The sequence below is a fragment of the Saimiri boliviensis genome, chromosome 2, assembly GCF_048565385.1.
Source record: "Saimiri boliviensis isolate mSaiBol1 chromosome 2, mSaiBol1.pri, whole genome shotgun sequence".
Classification (NCBI taxonomy): domain Eukaryota; kingdom Metazoa; phylum Chordata; class Mammalia; order Primates; family Cebidae; genus Saimiri; species Saimiri boliviensis.
In genome coordinates, this window is record NC_133450.1 from 83154364 (window position 1) to 83169336 (window position 14973).

At 37.2% G+C, this 14973-nt stretch overlaps 1 protein-coding gene across 3 annotated transcripts in view; it reads left to right on the plus strand.

Moving 5' to 3' along the window:
* TTBK2 (tau tubulin kinase 2) overlaps window positions 1-14973 on the plus strand; it is a 164715-nt gene that overhangs the window by 99518 nt on the left and 50224 nt on the right. For all 3 annotated transcript variants that reach the window (XM_039469265.2, XM_074393778.1, XM_074393779.1), the window contains 3 exons: window positions 2449-2514; window positions 6715-6807; window positions 7748-7873. In XM_039469265.2, coding sequence (XP_039325199.1) covers window positions 2449-2514; window positions 6715-6807; window positions 7748-7873 — 285 coding nt within the window. The remainder of the gene's footprint in view (window positions 1-2448; window positions 2515-6714; window positions 6808-7747; window positions 7874-14973) is intronic.

Here is a 14973-nt window from a genome sequence, read left to right on the forward strand (position 1 = left end):
TCTACTAACTGTAATTGTCAATGAAAATAACAGGGAGTTTTTAAAGATTGCAGGAACTTTTGATTACTGAGACTTGCCATTAAATAGGGAATATTTTAAAATAGTTGTCTTAAAAACAAAAAAAGGTAAAGGGAAAAAGTATTTAGTAAAGGAAGAAGTGAAATGGCTAACTTGATTAAACACAGATTACCAGAATGAGCCAATGGAGGAAGAACACGTAGATTGTTTATGTTATGCAATAACATATGACCAAATGAGTCTGGTAAGGATTTTTAAAATAACATTTAATGTTATCTTTTCTGACTACAAAAGTAATACATGTTAATTGAGGAAAGTTTGAAATTACTTAAGAAAAAAACCCCAAAAATTATACTAATGGAAAGTTTGGCTATGATCATTTTCAAGTTTGTCAGTTTTCATATTGAACTACAGTACCACCCACGAATCATCAGGATACAGACTTGATTCTTGTGGAGCAGTAGAACGGAGACAATGTCGACAGACCTTAGTTGATGTCTGGTTTTATTGTTTACTGATTTTTGTATCTTTAGACAAGTTACATACATCTCAGAGCCTGTATCTGTTTGTAAAATGAACAAGACAAAGACCTTGCCCACACAGAGTTTAAATTCCATGGACTAAAAGAAGACAGACAATAAACAAATTAAAATAGATTAACCCTATGTGGTGGTGTACTCCAGTAGTACTAGCTACTTGGGAGGCTGAGGCAGGAGGATCACTTGAGCCCAGGAACTTGAGGCTGCTGTGAACTATGATTATACCACTGCATTCCAGCCTGGGCCACAGAGTGACCTCATCTCCTAAAAAAAAAATTAGTCTAAACAAATGGGCAGTAAACAGAATAAGAATATAAATAAAATTGGCCGGGCACAGTGGCTTACACCTGTAATCCCAGCACTTTGGGAGGCTGAGGTGGGCAGATCACGAGGCCAGGAGTTCAAGACCAGCCTGGCTAGTATGGTCCTGTCTCTACTAATAATACAAAAATTAGCTGGGCGTAGTAGTGCATGCTTGTAATCCCAGCTACTCAGGAGGCTGAGGCAGAAGGATAGCTTGAACCCGGGAGGTGGAGTTGCAGTGAGCTGAGATTGCATGACTGCACTCCAACCTGGGCAACAGTGCAAGACTCTATCTCAAAATAATAATAATAATAATAATAATAATAATAATAAATAAAATTGATTTGGGTGTAGTAAAGGTGTTATAAGAAAGAAATAAAGCAGAGTAAAAGAATAGAGTGGAACTACAGATGGGTGAAGTAGTATTTTAGATTACAGTGATTAAGGAAAGTTTTTTTGAGGAAATGACATTTGAGCAGAAGCCTTAAAATGGAGTAGAAGAGCCAGCCACTGGAGGGATTCAAGGAGCTGGCATTCCAACTAGAGAAAATAGTGTTCACTGTGTTGAGCTAAACCAAAATTAGTCATAAAAGAAACTATGATAAATCCATTGTGGAAGAAGACAAATGCCAGATTATGAAAAGTCTCATAGGCTAAGTAAAAAGCTTGGATTTGGCCGGGCGTGGTGGCTCACGCTTATAATCCCAGCACTTTGGGAGGCCAAGGTGGGTGGATCACGAGGTCAAGAGATCAAGACCATCTTGGTCAACAAGGTGAAACCCTGTCTCTACTAAAAATAGAAAAATTAGCCGGGTGTGGTGGTGCACGCCTGTAGTCCCAGCTACTCAGGAGGCTGAGGCAGGAGAATTGCTTGAACCCAGGAGGCGGAGGTTGCAGTGAGCCAAGATCGTGCCATTGCACTCCAGCCTGGGTAACAACAGTGAAACTCCGTCTCAAAAAAAAAAAAAAAAAGCGTGGATTTTATTCTGAGTTCTTGGAGGACTCATATTGGACAAGGATCATATATTTTTCATGTTGGTGTTATTTCTAGTATGTGGCACCTACTAATTTCCCAATAACTTGAATTTTTAATACATGAATTATATACGAAGGTAGGGTACAAGTTACCACCACCTTTGAATTGAGTTTGAATGAAATAGCCAAGATATGAAGAGCTTGGTATCTTAGTTTGCTTAGTGATTCCTCACCATCTAAATGTTTTATTTGTATCCAGAACCTGAATATTAATGTGTATACTAAGATGCTTTTCATGATTATGGGTATATGAAAGCATTTAATGTTTTCTAATATACAGAGTTGTATAGATGTCATAAATGCCTCTGTATTTTAAATATAGGTAGGAAAAAACTGGGCTGAAAATTAAAATTTATCAGTTTTTTTTTTAAGGTGTGATTTAGAGATATTCTCTCTAGTGTCATTAATTTCATAGTTAAAAGTTAGAAATTATACAGTGTTTTATTGCGACAATAAAGGACGTGTTTCTTCCCATTTATTTCATGGGTTCAAGTGTGCTGAATGTATTGCTATTTGAAGCTCATTTATTATTCTTTGCATGGCTTTGTTGTAGCCTCGAGCTGTGGCAGGGTTTCGAGGGACAGTTCGTTATGCATCAGTCAACGCTCATCGGAACAGGGTAGGTATCTGAACTAGTCATATATGTATAAGTATGCCAGTACCTTAAATCAGATTGACTTCTTTATAAAGTAAAAAGATGTGGAAAGTGCTTGAGAGTTGAGGATCTCTTTAATAGCTACAAAGTTACTTGGAATGTTTGTTCTAATTCATTCTTGTGTGGCATCGATGGTAAAGGAGTTGGTAATATGAATGTACAGTAAAGTGTATAGTGGATAACAGATATGTGCAGCTGCTTGGAAAATAAAATTGGATTTGCCAGAAAAGGCAGTAGCTGAGTATATTTCTGTCTGTGGGGAATCTGTGTCCTTAATTAGATACAAGTATTAACAAATTTAATCAAGAACTTTGGGAGGCTGAGGTGGGCAGATCATGAGGTCAGGAGTTCGAGAACAGCCTGACCAACATGGTGAAACCCTGTCTCTACTAAAAATACAAAAATTAGTTGGGCGTGGTGGCGCATGCCTATAGTCCCAGCTGCTCGGGAGACTGGGGCAGGAAAATCTCTTGAACCCAGGAAGTGGAGGTTGTGGTGAGCTGAGATTATGCCACTGCACTCCAGCCTGGGTAACAGACCGAGACTCCCTCTAAAAAAATTAAAAATCATATATATATATATATATATATATATATATATATATATATATACACACATACATACACACACATATATATATATATATGTATATAATTGGAAGATACTGAACATCTGTGTACTATTTCCAGAAATTATTTGGGAATATAGTACTATCAATACCTAATGAAATGTGTGACTCAACATTTTATCTGTAATATGTATCTAATCTTTGATATCCCTCTTCCCACCAAATCTTTTGTTTTCATGAAGAGTTCAAGTACAGACAGTTTTACAGTTTTCATTTTAATAAATTATCCCTTTCCTCTTGGGTTAAATTTTAAAAATCTCTCCCCTCACCCCTTACTTTGGTCGTTTTGTTCTGTGCCAACTTTCCCCCCCTCATCCTGAACTTTAATTATGAGCAGGAAAAGTGGGCTTTTTTTATGGATAATCAATCCTTTAACTTGTTTGTATGGAGTTGAGAAATTTAACAAGTGATTCCTTGATAGAATAGGGTAAAAGTATTCTTTCTTGATACTTTTGTTTCCTTGTTCCTGTTCTGATAAGCCAAAATTGCTTTAATGAGAACTTGACCAACATATAATAGGAAGAGTATACTGTGGTCTTACATAGTATGCTCCAATTAATTTGGTTTCTTATGGCATGATTATAATTTGAAAATAGTAAAGTTGTTTTTCTCAGTGTGTAGCACCCTGGCAAGCATTAAAAACCATTTGGTTTGATTCAGTGTTGCTTTCCTTTATGATACCTAGTTATTTTCTTTGCCTTGAAAAGAAGTTCTCTTCCTTTCCTGATAGATTCTTATAAAAGTTTAGAAATACTAGGTTTTCCAAATAATTTTATTAAAGAATTATGTTAACATTGGAATCTGTGAAAACATTTTTAAGATAAGCATAAGTATTTTCAGAGATTGTAATAGCTATATAAGCATTTTCAAAATTGCTAATAGAAAGAGAGTATATACTTTTATTGTTTTAATTTACAAAGTGGAGATTTCTTCTAAAAGCCTTTCCAGTGTAGAATGCTCTAACAGTTACTTCGATAACTTGCTTATTTGTTACTCATCTAACCTTTTGGAGGAATTTGATAGTATATAGAAGTGGTTCTTAACCTTCTTTTCTGCTCCCAGCACACCTGACGGGTAGAATGCTTTTACACAGCAACATAGTTCACAGTGATTGTTAGTTTATGAGATGATGCAGGAGTGCAACTCTTGGAACCTTATTGCTTGTCTAATTTTAAAAGGATTCCCAGATAATTCTAACATTTTTCCTTTTTTCCATATTCTGCAACCCTTATTTGATAATATCTAAAAATAATACACTCCATTTCTCTTTTTCTGGCTTCTTAAACTTTATTTTTTAGAGAGCAGGTTCTTGTTCTGTTGCCCAGGCTGGAGTATAGAGGCAGGATCTTAGCTTACTATAACCTTGAACTCCTGGGCTCAAGTGATCTTCCTGCTTCAGCCTTCTGAGTAGCTAGAACCACAGGTGCACACCAGCATACCTGGCTATTTTTTAATTTTTTTGTATTGACAGTCTTGCTACATTGCCCAGACTGGTCTTGAACTCCTGGCCTCAAGCATTCTTCTAGCCTCGGCCCCTCAAAGTGCAAGCATTACAGGTGTGAACCACCATGCCTTGCTAAATCTTAAACTTTTAACATAAATAATTCTTAATACAAGTAATTTTAAAAACACTTGAACTCTGTCATGCTGTCTTATTGCTGTTTTACATTTTAATCTTATTAATATTTATCTCAATACTTTGAAAAAATTACTTTCTTCTGCTTCTTGGGTCACTGTTGAGAAAATCTTTGTTCCTTTATTTTTGTTACTTTGTATTTAATTTTTCTTTTTTAAAATTTTATTTTATTTTTTATTTTTTTGAGAGAGTCTTGCTCTGTTGCCCAGGCTGGAGTATACTGGCATGATCTCAGCTCACTGCAACCTCAACCTCCTGGCTCAAGCAGTCCTCCCACCTCAGCCTCCTGAGTAGCTGGGATCACAGGCATGTGCCGCCACATCTCGATAATTTTTGTATTTTTTGTAGAGACAGGGCTTTACAATGTTGCCCAGGGTAGTCTTGAACTCCTGAGCTAAAGCAACTCACCTGTCTCAGCCTTCAAAAATGCTGGGATTATAGGCAGAGTCACCGTGCCTAGCCAATTTGTCCTTTTTATTTTAATACTTTTGGTATCTTCTCTGTCTTTGGAGTCCCATGTTCAAATGTGCCTAAGTGTGGATTTTTAAATATTTATCTGTTTGGGATTTGATCTATTTTCAAATTGAAATGTTCATGTCTTTCCTCGATTCTGGAACATTCTCATATTCCCTTTTTCCCTTTCTCTTTATATCCTTTTTCCCAGATGGCCAAATTGATATATTAGACTTTCTTTTATTTTCTTATTTTTCATTTTCTTATTTACCAGATTTTCTAATTATTTGTTTCTCTGTGCTGCATTCTAGATAATTTCTTCAGATCTGTTTTCCAAATTGATTTTTTCTGCAGTGTTTCATGAGCTTTTAATTTCTATGATTGTGCTTTTTATTTCTAGATGTTCTTTTTAGTCATTTTTCAAATCTGGTTGGTTTTGGTTGATTTGTATTGAATATATATATATATAATTATTTTTCACTGACTTTGACTCCATTTTTTAAACATTTTAAAAATTCTTACTTCGTATCCTATAATTCTATTTCTGAAATCCTTGGATACTTTTATCTGCTCTTTGTAGCTTCTTTTGACATTAATTTATTAACATATTTTATAAATTTGAATAATGAATGTATGTTTGGTGAGGCTTTTTCTATAGTACTTTTATGAGGTCTGAATTTAGGGATGTATTTATCCTGAGAGGATAAATTTACTTCTGTCATTCCTGCAGGGCATGATTACTCAGAAGTCAATTTCAAGTTAATTTCTGGGCTTGGTTTTTCAGACCACACAAGTACATATTTAACCCCCAACTCTAAATGAGGGGCAGGTCTATGGTAACAGACTCTCAGGGCAATTTTTTAAAAACCCATTTTTTTTTCTTGGATAGCAGTTAACTTTTACAGAAAACAATTATTACAGTATAATGTATATACCAAATACTACACCAAGGATGTAACCCTTATAAGGTCCTAGCTATATGGTGGAGGTGGGGTAAATTTCAGTTATAACTCCTGTCCTATATAGGCACAATGCCTTTACTCCTGTCCCCTTCCTGGTTGATAAACTCATGACAGATGCCTCCAGAGCAGCCAAAACTTCAGCATCCTCTTGCTTCCCTTATTTCCACCTTTTAAAAAAATAGCTTTTCAGAGTTCTCTTTCTTCTAAATGAACACATTAACTAATGGACTGTTATGTTATTGCCAGCATTTCTACGTTTTGAGGTGTTCTTTATTTCAAAAGGTTTTCCAGTTCATACATTCTGCCAAATAGATTGCTGTGTAGCTATATAAATTTATAGATATATTTACCATATAAATTTTTTGAGAAATAATTTTACATTTTTCACCTAATAAGGTAAAACAAAATGGTTAGGCCTTGACCAATGTAATGTACTCACAAGTGATAGTAATGTAATGTGACTGACTTCTGTTTTGTTTATGAAGGAAATGGGAAGACATGATGACCTTTGGTCCTTATTCTACATGTTGGTGGAATTTGTGGTTGGTCAGCTGCCTTGGAGAAAAATAAAGGACAAGGTAATTTTGGGAATGGAGAAGTCAATTTTGTTGGAAGAAATAAAAATTTCTCCTGAATAAACATTTTTGTTGAAAATATACTCATGTATAAGGCTTAAAATCTACAAGGACTTTTACTATATCCCAATATGTATATTTTTCTCTCCGAGCTGACATTATAGATCGAATTAATGTTACGACATTTTCTGTGTACATAGAGTAGATACTAATTGCTTCTGACTAATTTAAAGCCCTCTATCTTAACTTTTAATTTCATTAGTTCTCTCCTTTGTTTTTATAAGTCAAGTAAACTTTTAGTTTTTGGTTGTCACATTGTATTGTTTGATTTAGAAAACTGTAAACACATGTGTTGATAAAGACAAATAGATCAGATTTAAGATAAATTATTTTGAGATAGGTGCAATGGCTCACATCTATGATCCCAGCACCTCTGGAGGCCGAGGCAAGAGGATCAATTGAGCCCAAAAATTTGAGCCCTGGCTGGATAACATGGCAAGACCCGCATCTTTACAAAAGATTTTTAAAAATTATCTGCATATGGTGGCATATGCCTCTAGTCCCAGCTACTTGGGAAGCTGAGGCAGGCAGATCACTTGAGTCTCAAAGGTTGAGGCTGCAATGAGTTGTGATCGTGCCACTGCACTTCAGCCTGGGCGACAGAATGAGACCCTGTCTGAAAAACTAAATAAATAAATAATTTCTTTTGGGAACTATGAATACACTGATGCAGAACTCTGTGCTACTTGTTTTATTTTGCATTATAGTTTTCTTCTCCTTTAAAGCACTGTACATTAAGCCATCAGTAAGAGCTCAGTTCTTGCTTTATGCTTAATTACCCACTATCTCATTCCCTAGTACCCTTGAGACTGTTACTGGGGAGCTCTTAATGCCTAACTGCCAGGAGAAATTGACTGGAGCTCTTTTTCTCTTTACTTCCCAGGAGCAAGTAGGCTCTATTAAGGAGAGATATGACCACAGGCTCATGTTGAAACATCTCCCTCCAGAATTCAGCATCTTTCTAGACCATATCTCTTCTTTGGATTATTTTACAAAACCAGACTACCAGGTAACCACCTTTGTGAGTTTTGTGGGTTAGTTATTTTCTCTCTTAGTCTCTGCTTTCACTCATTGTAGCTTTGAAGGTGTTATAAGTGAGTGGGGGAGGTCCTTAGAATAAGACTGTTTTAATACCTTCTGAGAAACATGGTGAAATTAACTGATAAGAGTATCAGTGTGTGCATTATGCATTTCATCCTTCTGGATGGACTTAACTACATTAGAGTTTTAGGTTTGTTCATCTCGTAACAGATGTTCATCTTGTAACTGTTCCTGTGTGATTCATTTGGTGTATAGAACTGCTGATAGTTGAAATTATATAAATTCTATGGCTAATTTGTTGACCAGAAGGAAATGTCCAACTAGGTAATGTATCTGTCAAGGGCTTTAGGGCAGCATATCATATGTTAATGTGCTATGGGACAGCAGTCAGTGAAAACTGGCTCCGTTTTGTCTGTGGTCAGTGAATCATTTCCTTAGAGCATCCGTTAATGACACCTTAGTAGGGTCTACTAGGTTTAGTACAAATTGCATCCCTAACCCCAGCCAGCAGTATTTCAGAAGATTCTGTTGCCCTCAGGGAGAACTTGGTCAGGACTTAATGCAAAATAATTGTTATCACTGAAAACATAAATGCAGCCACACATAGATTAATAATAATATGTATTAGTATATCATTCTTATTTACAAAGGACAACAGATAGACTTCACTGCATGTTAATGGAAGTTAAATTTTAAAGTGTTGTCAGTGTTGTCCAGTCAAAAGACAGAAGTATCTATAACACGGTGAATGTATTTGCATATAGTAATTATTTCTCTGTGAAATTGCTGCTTTTGGATAAGATATAAGCAGGATATAAAGCAAACAGGTAACATACAACCTTAGAGTCCTTACAGACCTGAAATGGGTGAGCTCGTCTTCTCCATGCCTATGCCAATTTGTATTGTAAACAATAGGGACTGTCTAACAAATTGAGAAAATACACTGTGTGTGAGTTGTTTTGGAATGTGTTTACATTTACCTTTTGTATGTATTTTCTGAAATGTATAGAGTTTACATTACTTAAAACAATGAAATTACACCTGTAAGACTAGGTTCAAGAGGAAGTGAAAAATGTTCCAACTTTCCCCTCTTGAGTACTAATAATTTTTTATTGACAAAATTTGCTTAGGGGAATTTAAGACAGTAAAAAACTTGGATCACATTCTCTTCTTAGTCAAACCTATATTTAAAGAAGACTATCATATTTACCAGCTAAAGTTTGAAACTTAGATCTATTATTTTAAATTAACAAGTTATTTTTCTCAAGTTTTTCATTTGATCATTCTCTTAGGGGCTTTTCTATCACTTAATAACAAAACGAAGTATGGTAATTTTCCATTTTTTGAAGAAAGAGAACAGGCATAACATTTACTTTGTTTCACAGATTCTGTAAATAATCCAGCTCTTTCCTGCTCTGATCTTTCATAAGCAGTGAGTGGGAACAGAGGGCAGGTGGACAGGAGAAGGATAATTGAAAAAAGATGTTGATGTAAGTGATGGGTGTGTTCTAATGACTAGTATCAATGTGATATCAGGTTTCAAAAAGGTCTGAGCTTTGCAGCTTCCGCCTCTTGTGTCTCTGCTTAGTTGTCATCTTGAGAAAAATTACTCTACTTTCAATCTGAATACTCTTGTGAACTAATGCTGTCCCTGTGATTAATTGTACAGTTTGAGATTCATTCCTGAATTTGATCTTACTTACTGTTCTATGAAGATTTTATTTTCTTTATTAAAAAAGTTTTTGAGACAGGGTCTCGCTCTGTCAGCAAGGCTGGAGTGCAGTTGGTGCAGTCATGGCTCACTGCAGCCTCAACCTTCAAGACTCAAATGATTCTCCCACTTTAGCCTCCTGCATAGCTTGGCTACAAGTGTGCACCATACCTGGCTTTATTTTTGTTTTTATTTTTATTTTTAGCAGAGATGAGGTCTCCTTATGTTGCCCAAGTGGATCTGGAACTCCTGGCTTCAAGCAAGTCCTTCTGCCTTGGCCTCCCAACGTGCTGAGATAACAGGCATGAAGCCACCCTGCCTGATGTTTTCTTTCAAAATTTTAGATTTCTCATGGGACAACCTCCTCCAGCAATAAGCAAAAAGCATATCTATATTTACTATGACTGCTTCCCTAGCTACATCAAAGGTCAAATAGCAATGATATGTTTCCAACTTTGTCTATTCTGAGATAAGTCCAAAGTAAATTTTTTTGTTATAATCAAAGTGTTAAATGATCCAGTTTTTACAGAGCCACTTTCACTTTGTATATATTTTACAAATCTTTAAAAATTAGAGTATCTTCGGCTGGGCACAGTGGCTCACACCTGTAATCCCAGCACTTTGGGAAGCCAAGGCCGGCCAATCACGAGGTCTAGAGATTGAGACCATCCTGGCCAACATGGTGAAACCCTGTCTCTGCTAAAAATACAAATATTAGCTGGGTGTGATAGCGCTTGCCTGTAGTCCCAGCTACTCAGGAAGCTGAGGCAGGAGAATCGCTTGGACCCAGGAGGCGGGCGTTGCAGGTAGCCAAGATTGCACCCCTGCACTCCAGCCTGGCGACAGAGCAAGACTCTGTCTCAAAAACATAAAATAAAATTAGAATATCTTGCCGTAGGACATTATTACTTCAACACATTGCACATGGCCAACACTTCATCCAGTAGTCTGCTACTGTTCCCTGTGACATCAGGTGTTGACCTAGAGAGAATAGCTATTTTGTTTTCTACCAGTAATTTTTTTTGTGTCTCTCACAGTGAAGGCTAAAATTCGCTTTTGAGAAGTATTATTTTGGGAAATTATATCGTTTATCTGTACTTAGTTTTTATATATGAGTCTGTTCTCCTAACTAACTTTTAAATCTGGGAGAAACAATCATGTCTTATTTTTTTTTAACCCCATATTATAACTGGGACTGTGCCTGGCACCTGGCACCTGGCACCTAAATTTTCAACAAATATTAGGTAAATTTAATTGAGTCTTACTTTGGACCAACAGTCTCCTACACAGAGAATGCAAGAAAAATCAACCCTATAAGTGCATAAATACTGTTTTCTGTCTGTTATAGATGAAGATATCACAATTATAAACAAGATTAAAGCAGATATGTTTCTATAAATGTTGTTACTATCAGATTCTGAATATTGTAACAACTATAAGGGACAGAGTGGGCCAAGCACAGTGGTTCATGCTTGTAATTTTAGCCCTTTGGGAGATTGAGGCAGGAGTATCACTTGAGGCCAGGAGTTTGAGACCTGCCTGGGCAACTTAGTAAGACCCAGTCTCTACAAAAACACAAAACAAAAACAACAAACAAAAAAATTACCCAGGTGTGGTGGCACGAACCTGTATTCCTGGCTACTTGGGAGGCTGAGATGGGAGGGTTGCTTGAGTGAATCAAGGCTGCAGTGTGCCATAATTGTGCCGCTGCACTTCAGCCCGAGTGACAGAGTGAGACTCAGTCTCAATGGCAATAATAATAATTAATAGGATCACATGATTGTGATAAGAACACAAATATCTTATTAGAGTGTTCAAATTATGTTAAGCATCACTTATCAAGTTGAGAAGACTTACGAAATCCATAAATATACACACTGATGGTGAGCCTGAAACTGAAATGTGTATATCAGCCAGTTCACGCACTGCTACAGCGTTGCTGATATTAGAGAATAGGATAGGGAGGAAATGCAAAGCTGAGCAAGCTTCATTAATCTTCTTAATATACTTTCCATTCTAGGAATGGGACTATTTAAATGTAGATTACATCAAAATGCAGTGAATTTTCCTCTTGCTTTTGGGGACATAAAACAATTGTAGGATTCTCTGATTCTGATAACATCTGAATTAAAATTTTCAGAGGGCATAGATGCTGCTTGTGAGGCAAACAAGAAAGAGGTTGAGCTGAAAACAAGGGAGAATCTATCAAATAGTGTGGTCAAGGAAGGTCTCTCCAAAGCTACTATGTAAGGCCCAAGGATATCCAATATTTTGGCTTCCCTGGGCCACATTGGAAGAATTGTCTTGGGCTACACATAAAATACTTTAGCACTAATGATTGCTGATGAGCCAAAAAACCAAAACAAATTAAAAAAAAAAAACAACAAACTCATGTTTTAAGAAAGTTTACAAATTTGTGTTGGACCACATTCAAAGCCACCCTGGGATACAGTTTAAAGAAGCTTGATTGTAACCCAGCTCCCAAAAGATGGGATTATGTTGGCCATGTGAAGAGCAAAAATAAGAGGTAGAATATTACAAGCTGACGGAATAACAAGTAACTGCATGGGCCCTAATCGGAGAAAGGACTGAGAGAAGACAAGTGTGGTCAGACATAGTAAATAAGGAGACAGAACAGGTTGAGGTGAGGTTGGAAAGAGTCAGAGAACAGATTATGCAGGGCCTTGTAGGCCTTTTTAAGGAGTTTGGATTTTTATTCTAAGTACAACACAAAGCCTTGAAAGTGTTATAAACAGAAGCATGGTCATCCAATTTGTGCCATAAGAGGATTACTTTTGCAGTGTGTGCCTCCAGATGAAACAAAGGAGAATCAGAGACTAGTTGAGAAGGTGCTGAGATAATCTAAGCTGTGCCTTGGAAAGAAAGAATTTTTTTAAAGTCAGTGCCCCTCCCCCACTTTTTTTTTTTTTTTTTTTTTTGAGATAGAGTCTTGCTCTGTTCCCAGGTTAGAGCGCAGTGGCATGATCTTAGCTCACTGCAGCCTCTACCTCCTGGGTTCAAGTGATTCTCTGCCTCAACCTCCCAAGTAGCTGGGACCACAGGCATTTGCCACCACACCCAGCTAATTTTTATATTTTTTATAGAGACAGGATTTCACCATGTTGGCCAGGCTGGTCTCAAACTTGTAACCTCAAGTGACCTACCTATCTTGGCCTTCCAAAGTGTTGGGATTACAGGCATGAGCCACCATGCTCGGCCTAAAAATCAGTGTTTTAATACCATAAAGGTTTAATTTTTGATCATATAATACACTAGTCAAGTTGTATAGCTCTCTTAGGCAACTCTCAAGAATAACTTGAAAATCCAGGCTCTGCCCACATTTTGACACTGCTATCTTTAATACATGGCCTTTTGCTATTATCAGGAAAGAGAATAGTGTGGATGATGACTTAGGGGTTTTATGACCATGCCTGGAAGTGATCTGCTATGCCAGTGTATGCCCAGTAGTCAGAACTCAGTCACACAGTCCCAATTCTAACTGCAGGGGAGGCTAGGAGATAGAGTGTTCCCTTGTGGCCAGGAGATAAGAGATGATGGGCTTGATTTGAGAGAAGTAGTAGAGATGGAGGGAAATGGGTGAATCCTTGCCTCTGCCCTGTTAGCCTTATTTCCTTTCATTCTCCATTGTATTTATGTGATCTGGTTAAATTAGACTGCTCGATGTAGTCAAATGAGACTACCAGCTCCTCTCCCAGTGTCCCTTCCTGAAATATGCCTCTGTTTCATAACACTGCTTGTCTTGTAAAATTGAAAGCCCAAATCAGATGTCAATTTTTCCACAGTCTCCTCTGATTCCTTCCATACTGGAGTAATTTCTTCTGTTCAGCTCTTAGAGCAGCAGTACTTTGTTTTGTCTCTTTCTTATATAAGCTCCTTGCGAGCCAGGGCCTTGCACATTTATCTCTGTTTTCTCAAGAATGTAGCACAGTGATAGGCATTTAATAAAAGTGACAAATTTAAATAAATATGCTTTGTTATTGCTTCTGTTGTATGTAAACCACCCAAAGATAGGACTGTGTTTTGTTAACATTTGTATTCCTAGCACCCAGGACAGTAGACAGTCAATGTATGTCTGAAACAAAGAGTGGATATTTGATGTAGCTATAGAATGCAATAGAGTCATACTGTGTTTATGTGACTCACTTAAACTCAGCTGTGTGTTCAGGAGGTAGAAAAATTTTAACATCTGTGTTTCTGCCTGCTCTTTGGCTTAATTATTCATGCCTTATGGTTAGATAATGTTTAGTGCCCTCATGCATCTACTGTTCTCAGTCTCTCATTGATAGCAGTCCAGTGGCCCCAAATCAGGCTGCACCAAGTTGAGTCCAGTTGTTGAAAGCAGAGTGCTTTTTTGGTACAGATGTGGCTGCTGTCTGTAACCAGCTTACTTTATCCATGTTGATCTGAGGAAAAGACATTTATTCTAGAGCTGGAGGAAGAACTAGCTCTGTTGCACGTACTGAGAAATGGTAGTATTCTGTATTTTGTGGACATTTTAAGGAGCTTTCAAGGATGATTTCAACTATATGCTGTTTTTACCTTGCCTGCTGACTGGCTGTAACTCTTCTATAGTAGAAAAGCACTGTACTTAAAAGACCTGTTTGAATTAGTGCTTTGCCACACACCATTTGGATAACCTTTCTAGATCTCAGTTTTGTAGTTTGTGAAATGGTGGAATTACAGACTTCACAGCATTGTTAATTTTTTTTTTTTTTTTGAGACAGAGTTTTACTCTTGTTGCCCAGGCTGGAGTGCAGTGGCACGATCTTGGCTCACTGCAACCTCTGCCTCTTGGGTTCAAACAATTCTCCTGCCTCAGCCTCCCAAGTAGCTGGGATTACAGGCATGTGCCACCACACCCAGCTAAATTTGTATTTTTAGTAGAGATGGGGTTCCATCATGTTGGTCAGGCTGGTATTGAGCTCCTGACCTCAGGTGATTCGCCCACCTTGGCCTCCCAAAGTGCTGGGATTACAGGCGTGAGCCACTGTGCCTGGCTGTTGTTAAGGTTTTTAATGAGATAATTATGAGAGAAATTTGTAAATTTTAAAGTGTTATGTATATATAAGAAATGTAAGTGGTTTTACATGTACCTCAGTGATGCTATATTTGCTTATAATCTCTCTTTTTTTTTTTTCACTCCTGGATTGCAGTGGTACCGTCTCATCTCACTGCAACCTCCACCTTCTGGGTTAAAGTAATCCTCTGTCTCAGCCTCCCACATAGCTAGGACCACAGGCATGCACCATCACATCCGGCTAATTTTAATTATTTTATTTTATTTTATTTTATTTTTTTGAGACGGAGTTTTGCTCGTTACCCAGGCTGGAGTGCAA